This window comes from Aotus nancymaae, unplaced genomic scaffold, assembly GCF_030222135.1.
Source record: "Aotus nancymaae isolate 86718 unplaced genomic scaffold, 86718_ANA_hifiasm-v0.15.2.pri h1tg000014l, whole genome shotgun sequence".
Taxonomy (NCBI): Eukaryota; Metazoa; Chordata; class Mammalia; order Primates; family Aotidae; genus Aotus; species Aotus nancymaae.
Window position 1 is genome coordinate 86971595 of NW_026988425.1, and position 16436 is coordinate 86988030.

The following is a 16436-nucleotide window of genomic DNA, read 5'->3' on the forward strand; positions in this document are numbered from 1 at the left end:
AGTGACCATAAGTCAAGATAGCCACTTTCTAGGAGTGCTCTGATGAGAGCAGAGTAAGGTTCAGGTGTGTCAGTCAGACGAGACACACTGAGGAGGTGAACTCAAAACGCATAAAACAAGACATTTAGTACTTACTGAGGGTCCCAGAGAGGTTAGGGGTGCCAATGGGAGGCCGAGGGAAGGCTGGAGGCAACAGGGAGCTCAACCAGTGGGTGGGGCACGCAAGAGAAAAAGAGGATCCGTCAGACTATGCCTTTATTAAGGTCCGTGGATGCGATCCCGTGGCTGGTTTAAAGAGAACACGTGGGGAATTGTTGACTTGGCTCTAGTGTTAACCATTAGGTTTCATCATGGTCAGCAGCTGCGGGGTGTGTTGGGCCAATGTGATGAGAAGCAAGTGGGCTACAGCATAAACAACCACACAGAGAGGATAAGTTTTAACTAGCAAAGGGGACGGCTACTGCTGTTTCAAATAACTCATGTCAGGCCTAAAAATGGATGCCTAGGCAGCAACTATATGAAACAAATTTATGACAGACATGAGAACTCAGAGGTGAGGGCTCACTTAACCTCTTAGAGTATGAGTTGGTAGGGTCAGACTGTTAGTACGGGTGAGTGTCAGGGATGGCTCTCCAGAAGAAATGATAATAATAATTAGTGGTTACCCAGGCACAGCTGTATAAAATGTTAACGGCTTAATGGGTGGCAAATTAATATTAACTACCAAAAACCTTCAAAATGCATATACTCTCACCCAGAAATTCTTCAAGGACTTTCCAAAGCACATTACCAGAAAGAGACCCAGAGATTTCATTAGGATTTTCTTTATGGTATTGAGAAGGCAAAAATATTTGAAGCAGGCTGGGTGTGGTGGCTCACACCTGTAATCCCAGCACTTTAGGAGGCCGAGGTGGGCAAATCACTTGAGGTCAGGAGTTCTAGACCAGCCTGGCCAACATGGCTGAATTCCATCTCTACAAAAAATATATATATACACAAAAATTAGCCAGGCATGGTGGCAGCCACCTGAAATCCTAGCTACTCAGAAGGCTGAGGCAGGAGAATCACTTGAACCTGGGAGGTGTGGCTTGCAGTGAGCTGAGATCGTGCCACTGCACTACAGCCTGGGTGACAGAGCAAGACTCCGTCTCAAAAAACAAAAAACAAACAAACAAACAAACAAACAAAAAACTGAAGCCAACATTTCTGAAAACGGTGTTTAAGAAGACTGGTGCATGCCTTGTACCTGTAGTCCCAGCTAGGCGGGAGGCTGAGATGAGAAAATTGATTGAGTCTAGGAGTTCGAGGCTGCAGTAAGCTATGATGGCACCACTGCACTCCAGCCTGGGTGACAGAGGGAGACCCTGTCTCTAAAATACACACACACACACACACACACACACATTCATATAGTGAAAATTATATAGCAATTAAAACTCGTGGTAGACTGTTTTCCAGGAATATGAGGGATACTTCCAGATATGTTGCAGAATATAAAAAACAGGTGAGCTGAAATGGGTTAAATGTGACTAATTTATGAAAAAACAAAATATGTGATAAGAAATATATGTTTACATTTGTAAGTATGTTTTTAAGAAAAGGCATAGAAAGAGTGTATAGAGGCAGGGCATGGTGGCTCACACCTGTAATCCCAGCACTTTGGTGGCTAAGGTGGGTGGATCACGAGGTCAGGAGTTCACAACCAGCCTGGCCAAGATGGTGAAACCCTGTCTCTACTAAAAATACAAAAATTAGCTGGGTGCAGAAGGCACCTGTAATCTCAGCTACTTGGGAGGCTGAGGAAGGATAATCGCTTAAACTCAGGAGGCAGAGCTTGCAGTGAGCTGAGATCGCACCACTACACTCCAGCCTGGGTGACAGAGCAAGACTCCATCTCAAAAAAGAAGAAAGAAAGAAAGAAAGAAAGAAAGAAAGAAAGAAGGAAGGAAGGAAGGAAGGAAGGAAGGAAGGAAGGAAGGAAGGAAGGAAAGAAAGAAAGAGAGTGTATAGAATATTTGGGAAACTGTAAGTATACTCTGCTCCAGACACTCCTGCGACCGCTTGGGCTACCCCACCCTAGTCTTCCTCTCTAGCAGCCACAGACCCACTACCTTTGAAGGTCTTTTCTCCAAGGTGAAAGGCCACTCTTCCAACCCCTTTCTTAGGTGGGGCATAGCCCTCATGGCTGGACAGCTACCTCCTCATCGATGCCAACTGTGTTGCCTACAAGTCTGCCATGCCAGTGGAGGAGCCCCAAAGACCAACCCAGGATGATGCACCCCATAAGAGCACAGCCTTGCAGGGGCTACGGCCACCAGCAATGCACCTGTGTCTTTGCCAGCCCTCTGCGGCTACAGAGCCACCATGCATCACACTCGGACCTCAAACTCTTCATGTATGGTGCCTGGGGTGAGAATTTCAAGCTCTTCCACTAAGCTGCACATCTGTCCTCAGTGCTCATATGATTTACAGGCCTCTGCCAAGTTCCAGACCCTGCCTGCACTGTCCTTCTCTGGGCCACCACGTCTGTCCCATACTGTGCCATTCCCACCCATGCTCTGTGAGTACTGGCTCTGCGAATGTTACTGCTTTATTCTGGGCCTGAGTTTCCCCATCTATCCAAAAGGAGAAGCATCACTATTTTCTCTTTTCTAGTTGTGTCATGAAGATCAAGGGGTTGCCTTCCCTGAGCCTGTGGACTGGGTAAATAGGAGGTAAAGCAGCGAACACAGGCCTGGGAGCCAGCTGGAACTAGGTTCCCATCCAGCTGTGCTGTGCTAGCCTTTGCAAGTGGCTTGGTTTTCTGCTCTCTGAAGTGGCAAGCAATTGTTGTCCAGAAGAAAGTGATAACAAAAGAGTATGGCCATGGTCTGGTTCATTTCTGTTTCCTCACTGTTAGCCCACTACTCCCACTGTTTGCTCAATAAACATTTGCATACTTCTAAAAAATAAAAGCAAAACAACAACAACAAAACCATGCATATAAACAATCCTGTTGGAATATTGGGGGGATGAAGCTGAAACTATGGTTTAGTTGGGGCCTGCTCCTGAGAGGTCTTCTATGCCATGCTTGAAGATATTGGGGAATACCTTTATTTCAGAGTTATCACCTTCCTACAGGTTTGGAGGTAAGAATAACAAGTGCAACTGGGATAGAGTTGCCAGGTAAATATAGAACATCCAGTGAAACTGGAATTTCAGATAAATAACAGTATTATAAAAGCATATTAGTGTAAGTATGTCCTGCTGTTATCTGAAATTTCAATTGAATTGGGCATCTGTGTTTTTATTTGCTAAATCTGGCAACCTTAACTTGGGTACAAATTCATAGGGCTTTGGTGCTGGAATTTGGGGGAAATTTGCAAAGTAGAAGGCCTGGTCATCTACTGACAGGGAGGGGACAGTGGTGGGGGCACTTGGATGAGGGAAGAAAATGTGGAAATTGTATTGGTGCAAATCCAAAGCCTGATGACGATGGTTATTAACACATTGGGACACACTCTGTACAGCAAGTGATTATCTAACAATGCTAAGCAGTTGGTGAACAGCTTTGAGAAGGGTCACAGGGGATAAGCTTTCTACCAACATCTGATTGGCTGTTGATTTCTACCTATTTATTCTAGTGATGGTGTTGGAAAACTAAAGGTCTGGTTCTTTTCATGGTCCTCCTCAGACTTTTGTAAGCTGATGACCTTCTGAAAAAATTGAGAAAATTGCTGTTGAAATAAGCACCAAGAAGAAAAGAGTGATCATCCATTTTTAGATGTGTTTACAGGCTGTATGACTCAGTGTTGCTTCTGCTAAGAGTACTGAATATGTGGTCTTTTTTGGTACTGAGATGAAAACACAGGAAACTTGTGGTCTATGCTGCTTTCAGTGAATTATAAAACTCTTACTGAAGTAGAGAGGGTCTAACTGTATGTTCAAAGTGCTTTGCATATGACGTCCGCTCCTCTGTCAGCTTGGCTTTGGCCAGCCTCTTTAGATCCTGTTAGGAATATTTCACTTATTCAGTATTCCACATATTCCACCACAGACTTCTTTGGAATGGAGAACACTGAATGGCAAAATAATGAATGTGCTTGATTTTTAGGAGCTCAAGTCAATTAGATGTTTCCTTGGTGGACCATTCCAAACTGTTCAATCAACAGCACTTATGGCAAAGAGTGCTGTTCTTAGGAGCTTTATTTGTAGAGATAAATGCTCTGGGTCTCCTTGGAACAGATCTAATGGGAAACAATATTCAGTACTATTCTAAAAGGGAAATGAAGAAACAAATGCTTTATCTTGAGAAGGAGCTAACATTTTAGTGTTTCCTAAAGTATTTTAGCAAGGCAGACTCTGTCTCAATTTGTGTCACAGTCATATTATGAGTCAGAGAATGATTTCATTGATCTGCCCCACTCTTCAGTCTTTTAATGCCACCATTGATTAGATAACTGAGATTGTTGTGTGGGAGGAATATCATGACAGTAAAAATGAATGTTCTTTTAAAGTGTAATTAGAAAACACTGCTTGAAGAATTTTTTTGTGTCAAAGAAATTCAAAAACTTTATTCACAAATATGAAGAAGTCAGCTTTGGTGGACTCCTCCCATGCTTATCTGGGTGAATGGAAGGTAGGCCTGGTCATGAATGCTTCTGAAATTAATGGGGGCACCTGGGATAGAACAGATGACCAGCACCAATTTGTGTCAGGTTACTGAGTACCTTGTAGGAAGGAATTTGGAGACACTTAGGATTCTATGCAAGGCCCTGGACACTAAGAAAGCAGCCTTTTGGGAAAGGAATGCCCATGCATGTACCATAGATGCAGCCTGAGACTTTACAACACGGCACAACTGGATTCACATCATGTTTGCTCCGGGGAATTCCTTACTTATCCTCCTTGATACAGAACTTTCTTATTTGTAAAACGGGTATAAAACTATTTGGAATTATTTACTTGATATAATTATTGTAAAGAATAAAAGGAGGTGATGTCTCTTAAAGGCTTAGCAGGATGCCTCATACATAGAAATTGCTTAATGAATATCCTTTCTATTTCCCTGAATGAGAAGTATGGAAGACATGAGGTGAGGGGTGTGGGAAAACTAATACTTTCCATTAATATGTTGGCTTAAAGCTAGAGTTAGTGCTACTGGCTTTTCTGTAATTCGTGGGAGAAACTTGCTGTAACAGCACCCAGGGAGAGGTGGGACATAGCCCCAAGAGGAAACGTGATTACTGGTGGTCCGGAGTATAAACTTGAAACAGACTGTTCTGTTTTCTAATACTGGCTCTGACACTTTCTGTGCATCTTTGGGTAAGTTATTTAATCTTTCTGACCCTATTTCCCTGTATGTGCAGTAGAAATAATGATACTTACAGGGTGTGCAATAGATGCCTAGTTTCCTTGGCCAATCTATTACCTTCATTCTCTGAGACTTGATTCTCCTTTCTCAAGAAAGAGCTCTTGCAGCCATGTTTGTCTACATGAGCATGTTCCCTTGCTTACAACTGATGAAGGGACCTGGTCGTGGGGTGGGGGTCACTTGACTTAGAAGGATCCAACCCATTGGCTGGGCTAACACAATCAGCTTCTCTCTCTTGGAGGAGGACTAAATGACATGATGAATGTAAAGTACTTCACACAGAGCCCAGGGTGTAATGATGGTTCAGTAGTTTTAAAATCCAAAGTAAAAGCCATTTTCTGGCATCTACTCTTCCACTTTCAAAATTTTTCTCTACAGTAACTGTCATTTGCATAGTTGGTACAAGCCTAATAGGTAATGCCAGTGAGAATTTTCCCCAGGTTTTGAAGTGACAGCTCAACCAAGAGAAGGATGACATTCCTATCTTTATATCCCTTTCATGCCAGGGACATTTCTGAATGAAGCATGTCTTAAATGGTTTTCTCCGGAAAAGCCTAACAATTCTCATGCTAGAAATTTTAATGTCATGGTCCCAGTCTAGGTATTTCAGACACCTAAGATTGCTTATTTTTAACAAGTCCAACTAGGAAACAGCAGAGGTGAAATACCATTTTTTAACCACGCCTCTTTCACATGGGCACCCTCTGATTTTACAGCTTTAACCTCAGGAATGGCTGTTTACTTATTCTGTCCTTAACAGGTTCACAGCTCATTAAATGCTGCAAAACTTATTCAGCAAGGATTACATCTGATTTTGCTCATTAAACTAGAATGGGCACCATGGTGGGGAAAAGGTATGGGGGTTCAGTGCCTGTAATCTTAAGGGTCTCCAAGAAAGGAAAGACTCTCCTTAAACAATAAACACACAAAGAAACCCTTTCCTATTCGGTATTAATCTCAACTATCAGCCAACATTGAAGACAGAATTTTACCTTTCTATGCACTTTTCATCTTTCACAATGTTTCTTTTCTTCTTCAACTTACTATGTCACAGAAATTTTGTTTCCTTTTCTTTCTTTGCTATACAAACCTGAAGGTCATTTTGATTTTTCTTTTATAGTTTTCATCCTAATTAAATTTTGTCAGCTGAATGTACAGATTTTTGTTTTGTTTTGGTTTGATGTTTGGTGGCAGAAAATCCTTTCTCTTTCTCTGTCTCTCTTTCCTAAAACAGAAAGTTTCCTGGTTTGGAATCAACCAACAGTATGCTTAATGCGCCTCAGAAATCCTGTAAAGTTTTCACATATGTTGAAAGATTCTGCGGTGCCTTTGGGATATCAATAAGGACTTAGGGGAAGATACCATCCTTCCAATGCTATGCACTATGCAGGAGAGTCACTTAGTCACAGCATGGCAACCCCTATAAACACTTTACCTAAATTCATATATATATGTGTGTGTGTGTATCCACACATATACATACATACATATATATATATTCTATAACCAGCAAAGTATAATCCAGGTTTCTTTTCAAAAGGAGCAACCAGTTCAAATGCACAGCTGGATATGCCAGCAAACACATAATTAGACAAATTGGATTTAAGAGTTACGTAAGGCCTTAACTGAGCCAGTGAATAAGAAGTTGAATGAAACGTTGTGATTGCTGCTCTGGTGCCTGGAAAGAACAGAATATGTGGATCTGTGTGTTTTGGGCAAATAAAAGGCAATTACTGGGAGTTATGGAGTGTAGTTGGCATTCCATGAGAGTTAGACTACAGAATCTTTCACAGTGGGTTGTGCTGGGGAAGAAAATGTCCATGGCTAAAAGAGAAGCCTGTTAGAGAAGATGTGCTAAAAGGAAAAGATTTGGTAAATACTATTTTGAATCTGTATTTTATAAAAATTTTATAATACACAATTTTTCAATAGTCTGTAAAATGTCTTGGAGAATTTTAAGTACAAAATGATACATTATACATTACTATTTCTCTTCTGAAAGTGGACGTTTCCAGCCAAGCCAGGTATATTCTGGAGAAGACAACAAGCAAAGTCTACAGTTTCAGAATTTTTCACTAAGAATACTAAAACCAATGACTAAATATTGAAGATAAACCCACTTATAGAATTAAGAAGCTAAAACTAAATTACCAGTTTTTCCTATTTGCAAATAATCTTATTTGCAAATCCGACTCAAGGCAACTGAATGAAAAGTAGATATTCTTCTCTCTCAACAATCTTCATGAAGTAAATGGGACAAAAAAGCAATTGTCTGAAAGATTTCGATTTTCTTAAAGAAAACATCCTGAATTAATTGACAAAAGTACCTATTAGTCCCCATGACACCAATGCTTATAGCATTTAGGGCTTGTCTCTCAGTATGCAATTTAAATATATATCCATAAAATCCTTGCCAATAATACTAATAACTTCTTGTCTATTGATGCTGCCTAACCATTAAAATCTCTATTAGCAATCTCATGTTTGGTTTGATATATTTTACAAAGAAGGATTTGAACACATCTAATTTGCAAAGCAGGTACTACAGACGGTGGCAAATACAAAGATGAACGAGTCGCTTCCCTCAAATTTATAATCTGGTAAGAGAGACAGAAATATAATAGAGAAGTAAACATGGTGTGTTGTTGGCAACTTTGCCATGTCTAAAGGAAATTATTTTGAAGCATTTTATATTTTGTTTGCATTGCTATTTGAAGTGTATTTTGCTTCTGTTATTTAAAAGGAAGTTCTTTTACGTTGAAGGTATGTATGCAACCTTTATGATGTTACTATTATAATAAAGTATTATATACTACCTTTCAGCTGATGATGAAATAACTCTGGATCATTACGGGCACAGTAGTTGGCACAACTTTTAGCAAAAAATCGATTTGGTTTATGGTCTATTATAATTCACAGATCATAAATCAAATAGAGATCCTTAATGGCAATTTTTTTTAAAAAGTATGTAATCTGCTGAGGACCAAGTAGATTCTCATGTTTGTCAACCTTTCAATTCTTCTCAACAGCTGTCTATTGTTGAGTTATCAAACTGCAAATACCATATTTGGAGAAGACACTCCCCCCATTTATTTACATGTGGGAAAGCTTTTGGAAGTTTGCTTGCTAGGAGCATAGTGATAGACAATCCACGGGGAACAAAGCTTGGCAGAACAACAAATGTGATTATAGTATGGCCAGCTTCTGCTTCTTAGTCTAAAACTTTTCCAGAAAGAGAAGGTTGTCTTACACATTCTACTTTCAAAAACGCCAAAGAGGACAGGTAGATTCAGTGTAACTTTCCCTAGGTTAAATGAAATCTCTTCATTCTTAAGCTGGTATTTCAATACACCCCGACACAGGGAAGGATATTTACTGTTGTCCAGCAAACCTTCATTGAATTAAGGTACTTTATACACGTTTTCAGGCTAACAACCATCAATCCTTCATTCCTTCCAATGACAGAGCACAAAGAATCTATCTGTCTTAAGTAAAATACATTCACTTACCTTGATCATCGATAATTTTGTTACAATGTATCTTAAATCAGGTTTCATTAAGGTATAGCAAATAAGAAGAATAAAACAATTATTTGAAGTAACATTCATTTATGATTGAAAATCACAGCTCATTCTTTGGTGTTGCTCCCTGTTTTAGTTTCTACCAGGAGGAGTAATGTTAGAAATAGGTGAATACTTTCTATTGTGTTAGAACCAAAGCGTTGTTAGTTTTAATCTGATAAAACTTTCCTCTAAACTTGAGTATTTATAGACAGAATTTCTGGTTTGTAAAGACAAATTCAATGTTGATTTTGTCAGAGGGATTCGGAATAAGAACAAAAACACATACCAGTAAGAAAGTAGAGACTTACTATATCACGTTGCCTGTTATCTTTCCCCGATATTATCAAGAAGTAGTTCCATGTCAATAGTAACAACAAAACCAGTGGTATCATGTAGAGCTCAAAGTTCCAGACAACAAAGAGAAATAGCTGGAGGAGAGAGAAGAGAGAAGAGAAGAGTCAACACTGAATTTCATTAAATGGACTGTTATTTATACTCCACTTCAAAAACACAAAACCAAATGCTTCAGAACAGAAAGATTTATCTTGAAAACAAAGCCTTGGAAACTTTTAGGCATTTTTCTAAAAATATAACTGACCCTTGGAAAGTCACTGGTAAGATTTTTAATCTGTTTAATTTCTGTGAAGGAAAAGTTGATATCATTACATTATCAAAGAGGAAATTTGAGTTTTTCTCCTCCAGTGAAATTATTATTAGGTTAGACACAATTTTTTAAAAGCAGCAAAATGAACTCCACTACACTGTCAGGAATAGCCTGGTTTAAATGCCTTAATGATAAAAAATGAATCACTATTTAATATCAGGGACTTAAAAAAAATCTCACTTGGATAATACAACATAACAAGCTTAACAGGCAGATAAAGATACCAACTCTACACAAGAGAGGCCCAAAGCTTTCACAATATGAAAAAAAGCACTGCTACCAACAAGAATAAAAAATTGTTGGCTTAACATTCAGCATTACCATAGAAATCAAACAGCTATTACAAGAAAATTTTGTCAAAACAAATTTTAAAATGCCTATTTGTATTATTCTTTTTTAACACTACTTACTTCTCCAAGTATATAAACTTTTTCATTGTAAGACAAATGTTAGATTAAGAACTCAGGATGGCAGATGGAGTCATTCTAAGAACACTTAGATTACAAAGCAACACAAAGTTAGATATAAGTGTGATAAACCCCCACCCCTCACCAGACTTATAATCCTGGACAGATCATCTAAATTCTCTGGTCTGTGGCTTTTGCTGTCAGATTAAGGTAATGTTAAGTCAGGAGGCATTTAAGACCTAGGTTCCACTCCTTACTCTAATACTACTGGCCGTGTAACTTTTAAGCAATCTATTCCTTCTTTCGTTTCTTTTCTGGTAAAATGGGGATGATAGGATTATCCACCTCAGGACTGTGAGAATTAAATAGTTAAAACATGTTAAAGATTTAACATACTGCTTGGTGCCCAGTAAAATTGTGCAAAAACAAAACCTCAAATCATTATTGTGTAAATGTTATTCATATCTTACAAAACACAGAAAGTCAACTAATTATTGATTAAGGTCCTCAAGTAATTAATGCAGATTATAATACTGGAAGCTAGTAAGCCCTCTCCCTGCTAAGATTTAGCTGAACCATGGCGTAACTGGGAGTTTCAGCCAGCTGGTTGGAATAACACAAACATCTTGAATTTGATAGGTCAGGAGAGTTAGGGGCAGTGCCCTAAGGACACCCGTGTTAGGCACAGCAGCATGGGCCATTTGCAGTCTTCTTAATAAATCTCATTGAAGGCTATAGCCTATTTAAATGGCAGAGAAAATTAAACAGTGTGAAATGGTAGAGAGACTCCTGGTTTCAGGGCCAGGAAACCAAGGTTCCAAGCTTTGCAAAGTTACTTTGCCTTAGTGTTCTCATATCTTGACAGAGGTCTATAAATCTAATCATCTTTAATATTTCTCTAATATTTAAAATGACTTCATGACATTACTGTACCATCTGTTTTTTCAATGTGATATTAAATTTTGAATACTGTATATTTTACCAAATTCTTTTATACTCATAACCAAGTGGGCACCAAAAAACATAAATAATAGTTTAGGAAGCCAAGAAATTATTTTGGACAGAATTACATGGTAACTATAGTTTCAAGTTCCTGCACAAGAAAAGTTCCAAATATTGTAATACATGAAACATGAGCCATATCTTTTATTTCATGAGAAAAGCAGAAAGATTTCCAGAAAAAGAAAATATTTTCATTTAATTTTTGAAATTTATACAATATACAAAGATGACATAAATAATTGATGGTTATGATTATTAAAATTTATTTATTTATTTATTTTTTTTTTTTATTGCATTTTGGGTTTTGGGGTACATGTGAAGAACATGCAAGGTTGTTGCACAGGTGCACACCTGGCAGTATGATTTGCTGCCTCCCTCCCCTTCACCTATATCTGGCATTTTTCCCCATGCTATCCCTCCCCAACTCCCCACCCCCCCACTATCCCCCCTCCCCCAACAGACCCCCGTGTATAGTGCTCCCCTCCCTGTGTCCATGTGTTCTCCTTGTTCAACACCCACCTATGAGTGAGAACATGTGGTGTTTGATTTTGTGTTCTTGTGTCAGTTTGCTGAGAATGATGTTTTCCAGGTTCATCCATGTCCCTACGAAGGATGTGAACTCCTCCTTTTTAATGGCTGCATAATATTCCATGGTATATATGTGCCACATTTTTCCTGTCCAGTCTATCATCGATGGGCATTTGGGCTGGTTCCAGGTCTTTGCTATTGTAAACTGTGCTGCAATGAACATTCGTGTGCATGTGTCCTTATAGTAGAACGATTTATAATCCTTTGGATATATGCCCAGTAATGGGATTGCTGGGTCAAATGGAATTTCTATTTCTAGGTCCTTGAGGAATCGCCACACTGTTTTCCACAGTGGTTGAACTAATTTACACTCCCACCAACAGTGTAAAAGTGTTCCTATTTCTCCACATCCTCTCCAGCATCTGTTTTCTCCAGATTTTTTAATGATCGCCATTCTAACTGGCGTGAGATGGTATCTCAATGTAGTTTTGATTTGCATTTCTCTAATGACCAGTGATGATGAGCATTTTTTCATATGTTTGTTGGCCTCATGTATGTCTTCTTTTGTAAAGTATCTGTTCATATCCTTCGCCCATTTTTGAATGGGCTTGTTTGTTTTTTTCTTGTAAATCTTTTTTAGTTCATTGTAAATTCTGGATATCAGCCCTTTGTCAGACGGGTAGGCTGCAAAAATTTTTTCCCATTCTGTTGGTTGCCAATTCACTCTATTGACTGTTTCTTTTGCCGTGCAAAAGCTGTGGAGTTTGATTAGGTCCCATTTGTCTATTTTGGCTTTTGTTGCCAATGCTTTTGGTGTTTTGGTCATAAAGTCCTTGCCTACGCCTATGTCCTGAATGGTTTTGCCTAGGTTTCCTTCTAGTGTTTTTATGGTGTTACGTCTTATGTTTAAGTCTTTAATCCATCTGGAGTCAATTTTAGTGTAAGGTGTCAGGAAGGGGTCCAGTTTCTGCTTTCTGCATATGGCTAGCCAGTTTTCCCAACACCACTTATTGAACATGGAATCCTTTCCCCATTGATTGTTTTTTTCAGGTTTGTCAAAGATCAGGTGGTTGTAGATATGTTGTGTCGCCTCCGTCGTCTCTGTTCTGTTCCATTGGTCTATATCTCTGTTTTGGTACCAGTACCATGCTGTTTTGATTACTGTAGCCTTGTAGTAGAGTTTGAAGTCCGGTAGTGTGATGCCTCCTGCTTTGTTCTTTTTGCTTAGAATTGACTTGGCTATGCGGGCTCTCTTTTGGTTCCATATGAAGTTTAAGGTGATTTTTTCCAGTTCTGTGAGGAAGGTCATTGGTAGCTTGATGGGGATAGCGTTGAATCTGTAAATTACTTTGGGCAGTATGGCCATTTTCACGATATTAATTCTTCCTAACCATGAACATGGAATGTTTCTCCATCTGTTTGTGTCCTCTCTTATTTCGTTGAGCAGTGATTTGTAGTTCTCCTTGAAGAGGTCCTTTACGTTCCTTGTTAGTTGTGTTCCTAGGTATTTTATTCTCTTTGTAGCAATTGTGAATGGCAGTTCGTTCTTGATTTGGCTCTCTTTAAGTCTGTTATTGGTGTATAGGAATGCTTGTGATTTTTGCACATTGATTTTGTATCCTGAGACTTTGCTGAAGTTGCTTATCAGTTTCAGGAGATTTTGGGCTGAGGTGATAGGGTCTTCTAGATATACAATCATGTCGTCTGCAAATAGAGACAATTTGACTTCCTCCTTTCCTAATTGAATACCCTTTATTTCTTTTTCTTGCCTGATTGCTCTGGCTAGAACTTCCAGTACTATATTGAATAGGAGTGGTGAGAGAGGGCATCCTTGTCTAGTGCCGGATTTCAAAGGGAATGCTTCCAGTTTTTCCCCATTCATTATGATATTGGCTGTCGGTTTGTCATAAATAGCTTTTATTATTTTGAGATACGTTCCATCGATACCTAGTTTATTGAGGGTTTTTAGCATAAAGGGCTGTTGAATTTTGTCGAAGGCCTTCTCTGCATCAATTGAGATAATCATGTGGTTTTTGTCTTTGGTTCTGTTTATGTGGTGAATTACATTTATAGACTTGCGTATATTGAACCAGCCTTGCATCCCCGGGATGAATCCTACTTGATCATGGTGGATAAGCTTTTTGATGTGCTGTTGTAATCGGCTTGCCAGTATTTTATTGAAGATTTTTGCATCTATGTTCATCATGGATATTGGCCTGTAGTTTTCTTTTCTTGTTGAGTCTCTGCCGGGTTTTGGTATTAGGATGATGTTGGTCTCATAAAATGATTTGGGAAGGATTCCCTCTTTTTGGATTATTTGGAATAGTTTCAGTAGGAATGGTACCAGTTCCTCTTTGTATGTCTGGTAGAATTCGGCTGTGAGACCATCTGGGCCTGGGCTTTTTTTGGGTGGTAGGCTCTTAATTGCTGCCTCGACTTCAGACCTTGTTATTGGTCTATTCAGGGTTTCGACTTCTTCCTGGTTTAGGCATGGGAGGAGACTACTGTCCAGGAATTTATCCATTTCTTCCAGGTTTTCTAATTTATGTGCATAGAGTTGTTTGTAATAATCTCTGATGATAGTTTGAATTTCTGTGGCATCTGTGGTGATATCCCCTTTATCATTTTTTATTGCATCTATTTGGTTATTCTCTCTTTTCTTTTTTATTAGTTTGGCTAGTGGTCTGTCTATTTTGTTGATCTTTTCAAAAAACCAGCTCCTGGATTTATTGATTTTTTGTAGGGTTTTTCGTGTCTCTATCTCCTTCATTTCTGCTTTGATCTTAGTTATTTCTTGTCTTCTGCTAGGTTTTGAGTTTTTTTGATCTTGCTCCTCTAGCTCTTTCAATTTTGATGATAGGGTGTCAATTTTAGTTCTCTCCTTTCTTCTCATGTGGGCACTTATTGCTATATATTTTCCTCTAGAGACTGCTTTAAATGTGTCCCAGAGATTCTGGTATGTGGTGTCTTCATTCTCGTTGGTTTCGAAGAACATCTTTATTTCTGCCTTCATTTCAGTGTTTATCCAGTCAACATTCAGGAGAAAGTTGTTCAATTTCCATGAGGATGTGCGGTTCTGGGTTGTCTTCTGAATTCTGAGTTCTAACTTGATTGCACTGTGGTCTGAGAGACTGTTTGTTATGGTTTCTGTTCTTTTGCATTTGCTGAGGAGTGATTTACTTCCAATTATGTGGTCAATTTTAGAGTAGGTGTGATGTGGTGCTGAGAAGAATGTATATTCTCTGGATTTGGGCTGGAGAGTTCTGTAAATATCTATTAGGTTTGCTTGTTCCAGGTCTGAGTTCAAGTCCTGGATATCCTTATTAATTTTCTGTCTCGTTGATCTGTCTAATATTGACAACGGTGTGTTGAAGTCTCCCAGTATTAATGTGTGGGAGTCTATGTCTCTTTGTAAGTCTTTAAGAACTTGCCTTATGTATCTGGGTGCTCCTGTATTAGGTGCATATATATTTAGGATCGTTAGCTCTTCTTGTTGCATTGATCCTTTTACCATTATGTAATGTCCTTCTTTGTCTCTTTTGATCTTTGTTGCTTTAAAGTCTATTTTATCAGAGATGAGAATTGCAACTCCTGCTTTTTTTTGCTCTCCATTTGCTTGGTAAATCTTCCTCCATCCCTTTATTTTGAGCCTTTGTGTATCCTTGCATGTGAGGTGGGTTTCCTGGATACAGCACACTGATGGGTTTTGGCTTTTTATCCAATTTGCCAGTCTGTGTCTTTTGATTGGGGCATTTAGTCCATTTACATTTAGGGTTAATATTGTTATGTGTGAGTTTGGTCCTGTCATTTTGATGCTAGCTGGCTGTTTTGCCCATTGGTTGATGGAGATTCTTCATTGTGTTGCTGCTCTTTACCATTTCGTGCGTTTTTGGAGTGGCTGGTGCTGGTTGTTTTTTTCTATGTGTAGTGTCTCCTTCAGGAGCTCTTGTAAAGCTGGTCTGGTGGTGATGAAATCTGTGAGTACTTGCTTGTTCACAAAGGATTTTATTTTTCCTTCACTTATGAAGCTTAGTTTGGCTGGATATGAAATTCTGGGTTGAAAGTTCTTTTCTTTAAGGATGTTGAATATCGGCCCCCACTCTCTTCTGGCCTGTAGGGTTTCTGCTGAGAGATCTGCTGTGAGTCTGATGGGTTTCCCTTTGTGGGTAACCCGACCTTTCTCTCTGGCTGCCCTTAGTATTTTCTCCTTCATTTCAACCCTGGTGAATCTGATGATTATGTGCCTTGGGGTTGCTCTTCTAGAGGAATATCTTTGTGGTGTTCTCTGTATTTCTTGGACTTGAATCTTGGCCTGCCTTGCTAGGTTGGGGAAGTTTTCCTGGATAATATCCTGAAGAGTATTTTCCAGCTTGGATGCATTCTCTTCGTCACATTCAGGTACACCTATCACACGTAGATTAGGTCTTTTCACGTAGTCCCATATTTCTTGTTGACTCTGTTCATTCCTTTTTACCTTGTTTTCTCTAATCTTCCCTTCTCGTTTTATTTCATTGAGTTGATCTTCAACTTCTGATATCCTTTCTTCTGCTTGGTCAATTCTGCTGTTGAAACTTGTACATGCTTCGCGAAGTTCTCGTGTTGTGTTTTTCAGCTCCATCAATTCATTCATATTCCTCTCTAAGTTGTCCATTCTCGTTAGCATTTCGTCAAGTCTTTTTTCAAGGTTCTTAGTTTCTTTGCATTGGGTTAGAACATGTTCTTTTAGCTCACAGAAGTTTCTTATTATCCATTTTCTGAAAGCTGATTCTGTCATTTCATCACACTCATTCTCCGTCCAGTCTTGTTCCCGTGCTGGTGAGGAGTTATGCTGCCTTGTAGGGGGAGAGGTGTTCTGGTTTTGGGTGTTTTCATCCTTTTTGCGCTGGTTTCTTCCCATCTTTGTGGATTTATCCGCCTAT

General features: G+C 39.1%; 1 protein-coding gene across 9 annotated transcripts in view; it reads right to left on the minus strand.

Annotated features, from left to right (window-relative positions):
- Window positions 1-16436, minus strand: part of MCTP1 (multiple C2 and transmembrane domain containing 1) — a 583843-nt gene that overhangs the window by 91925 nt on the left and 475482 nt on the right. For all 9 annotated transcript variants that reach the window (XM_064376156.1, XM_064376155.1, XM_064376154.1 and 6 more), the window contains one exon: window positions 9225-9344. In XM_064376156.1, the coding sequence (XP_064232226.1) occupies window positions 9225-9344 (120 nt within the window). The remainder of the gene's footprint in view (window positions 1-9224; window positions 9345-16436) is intronic.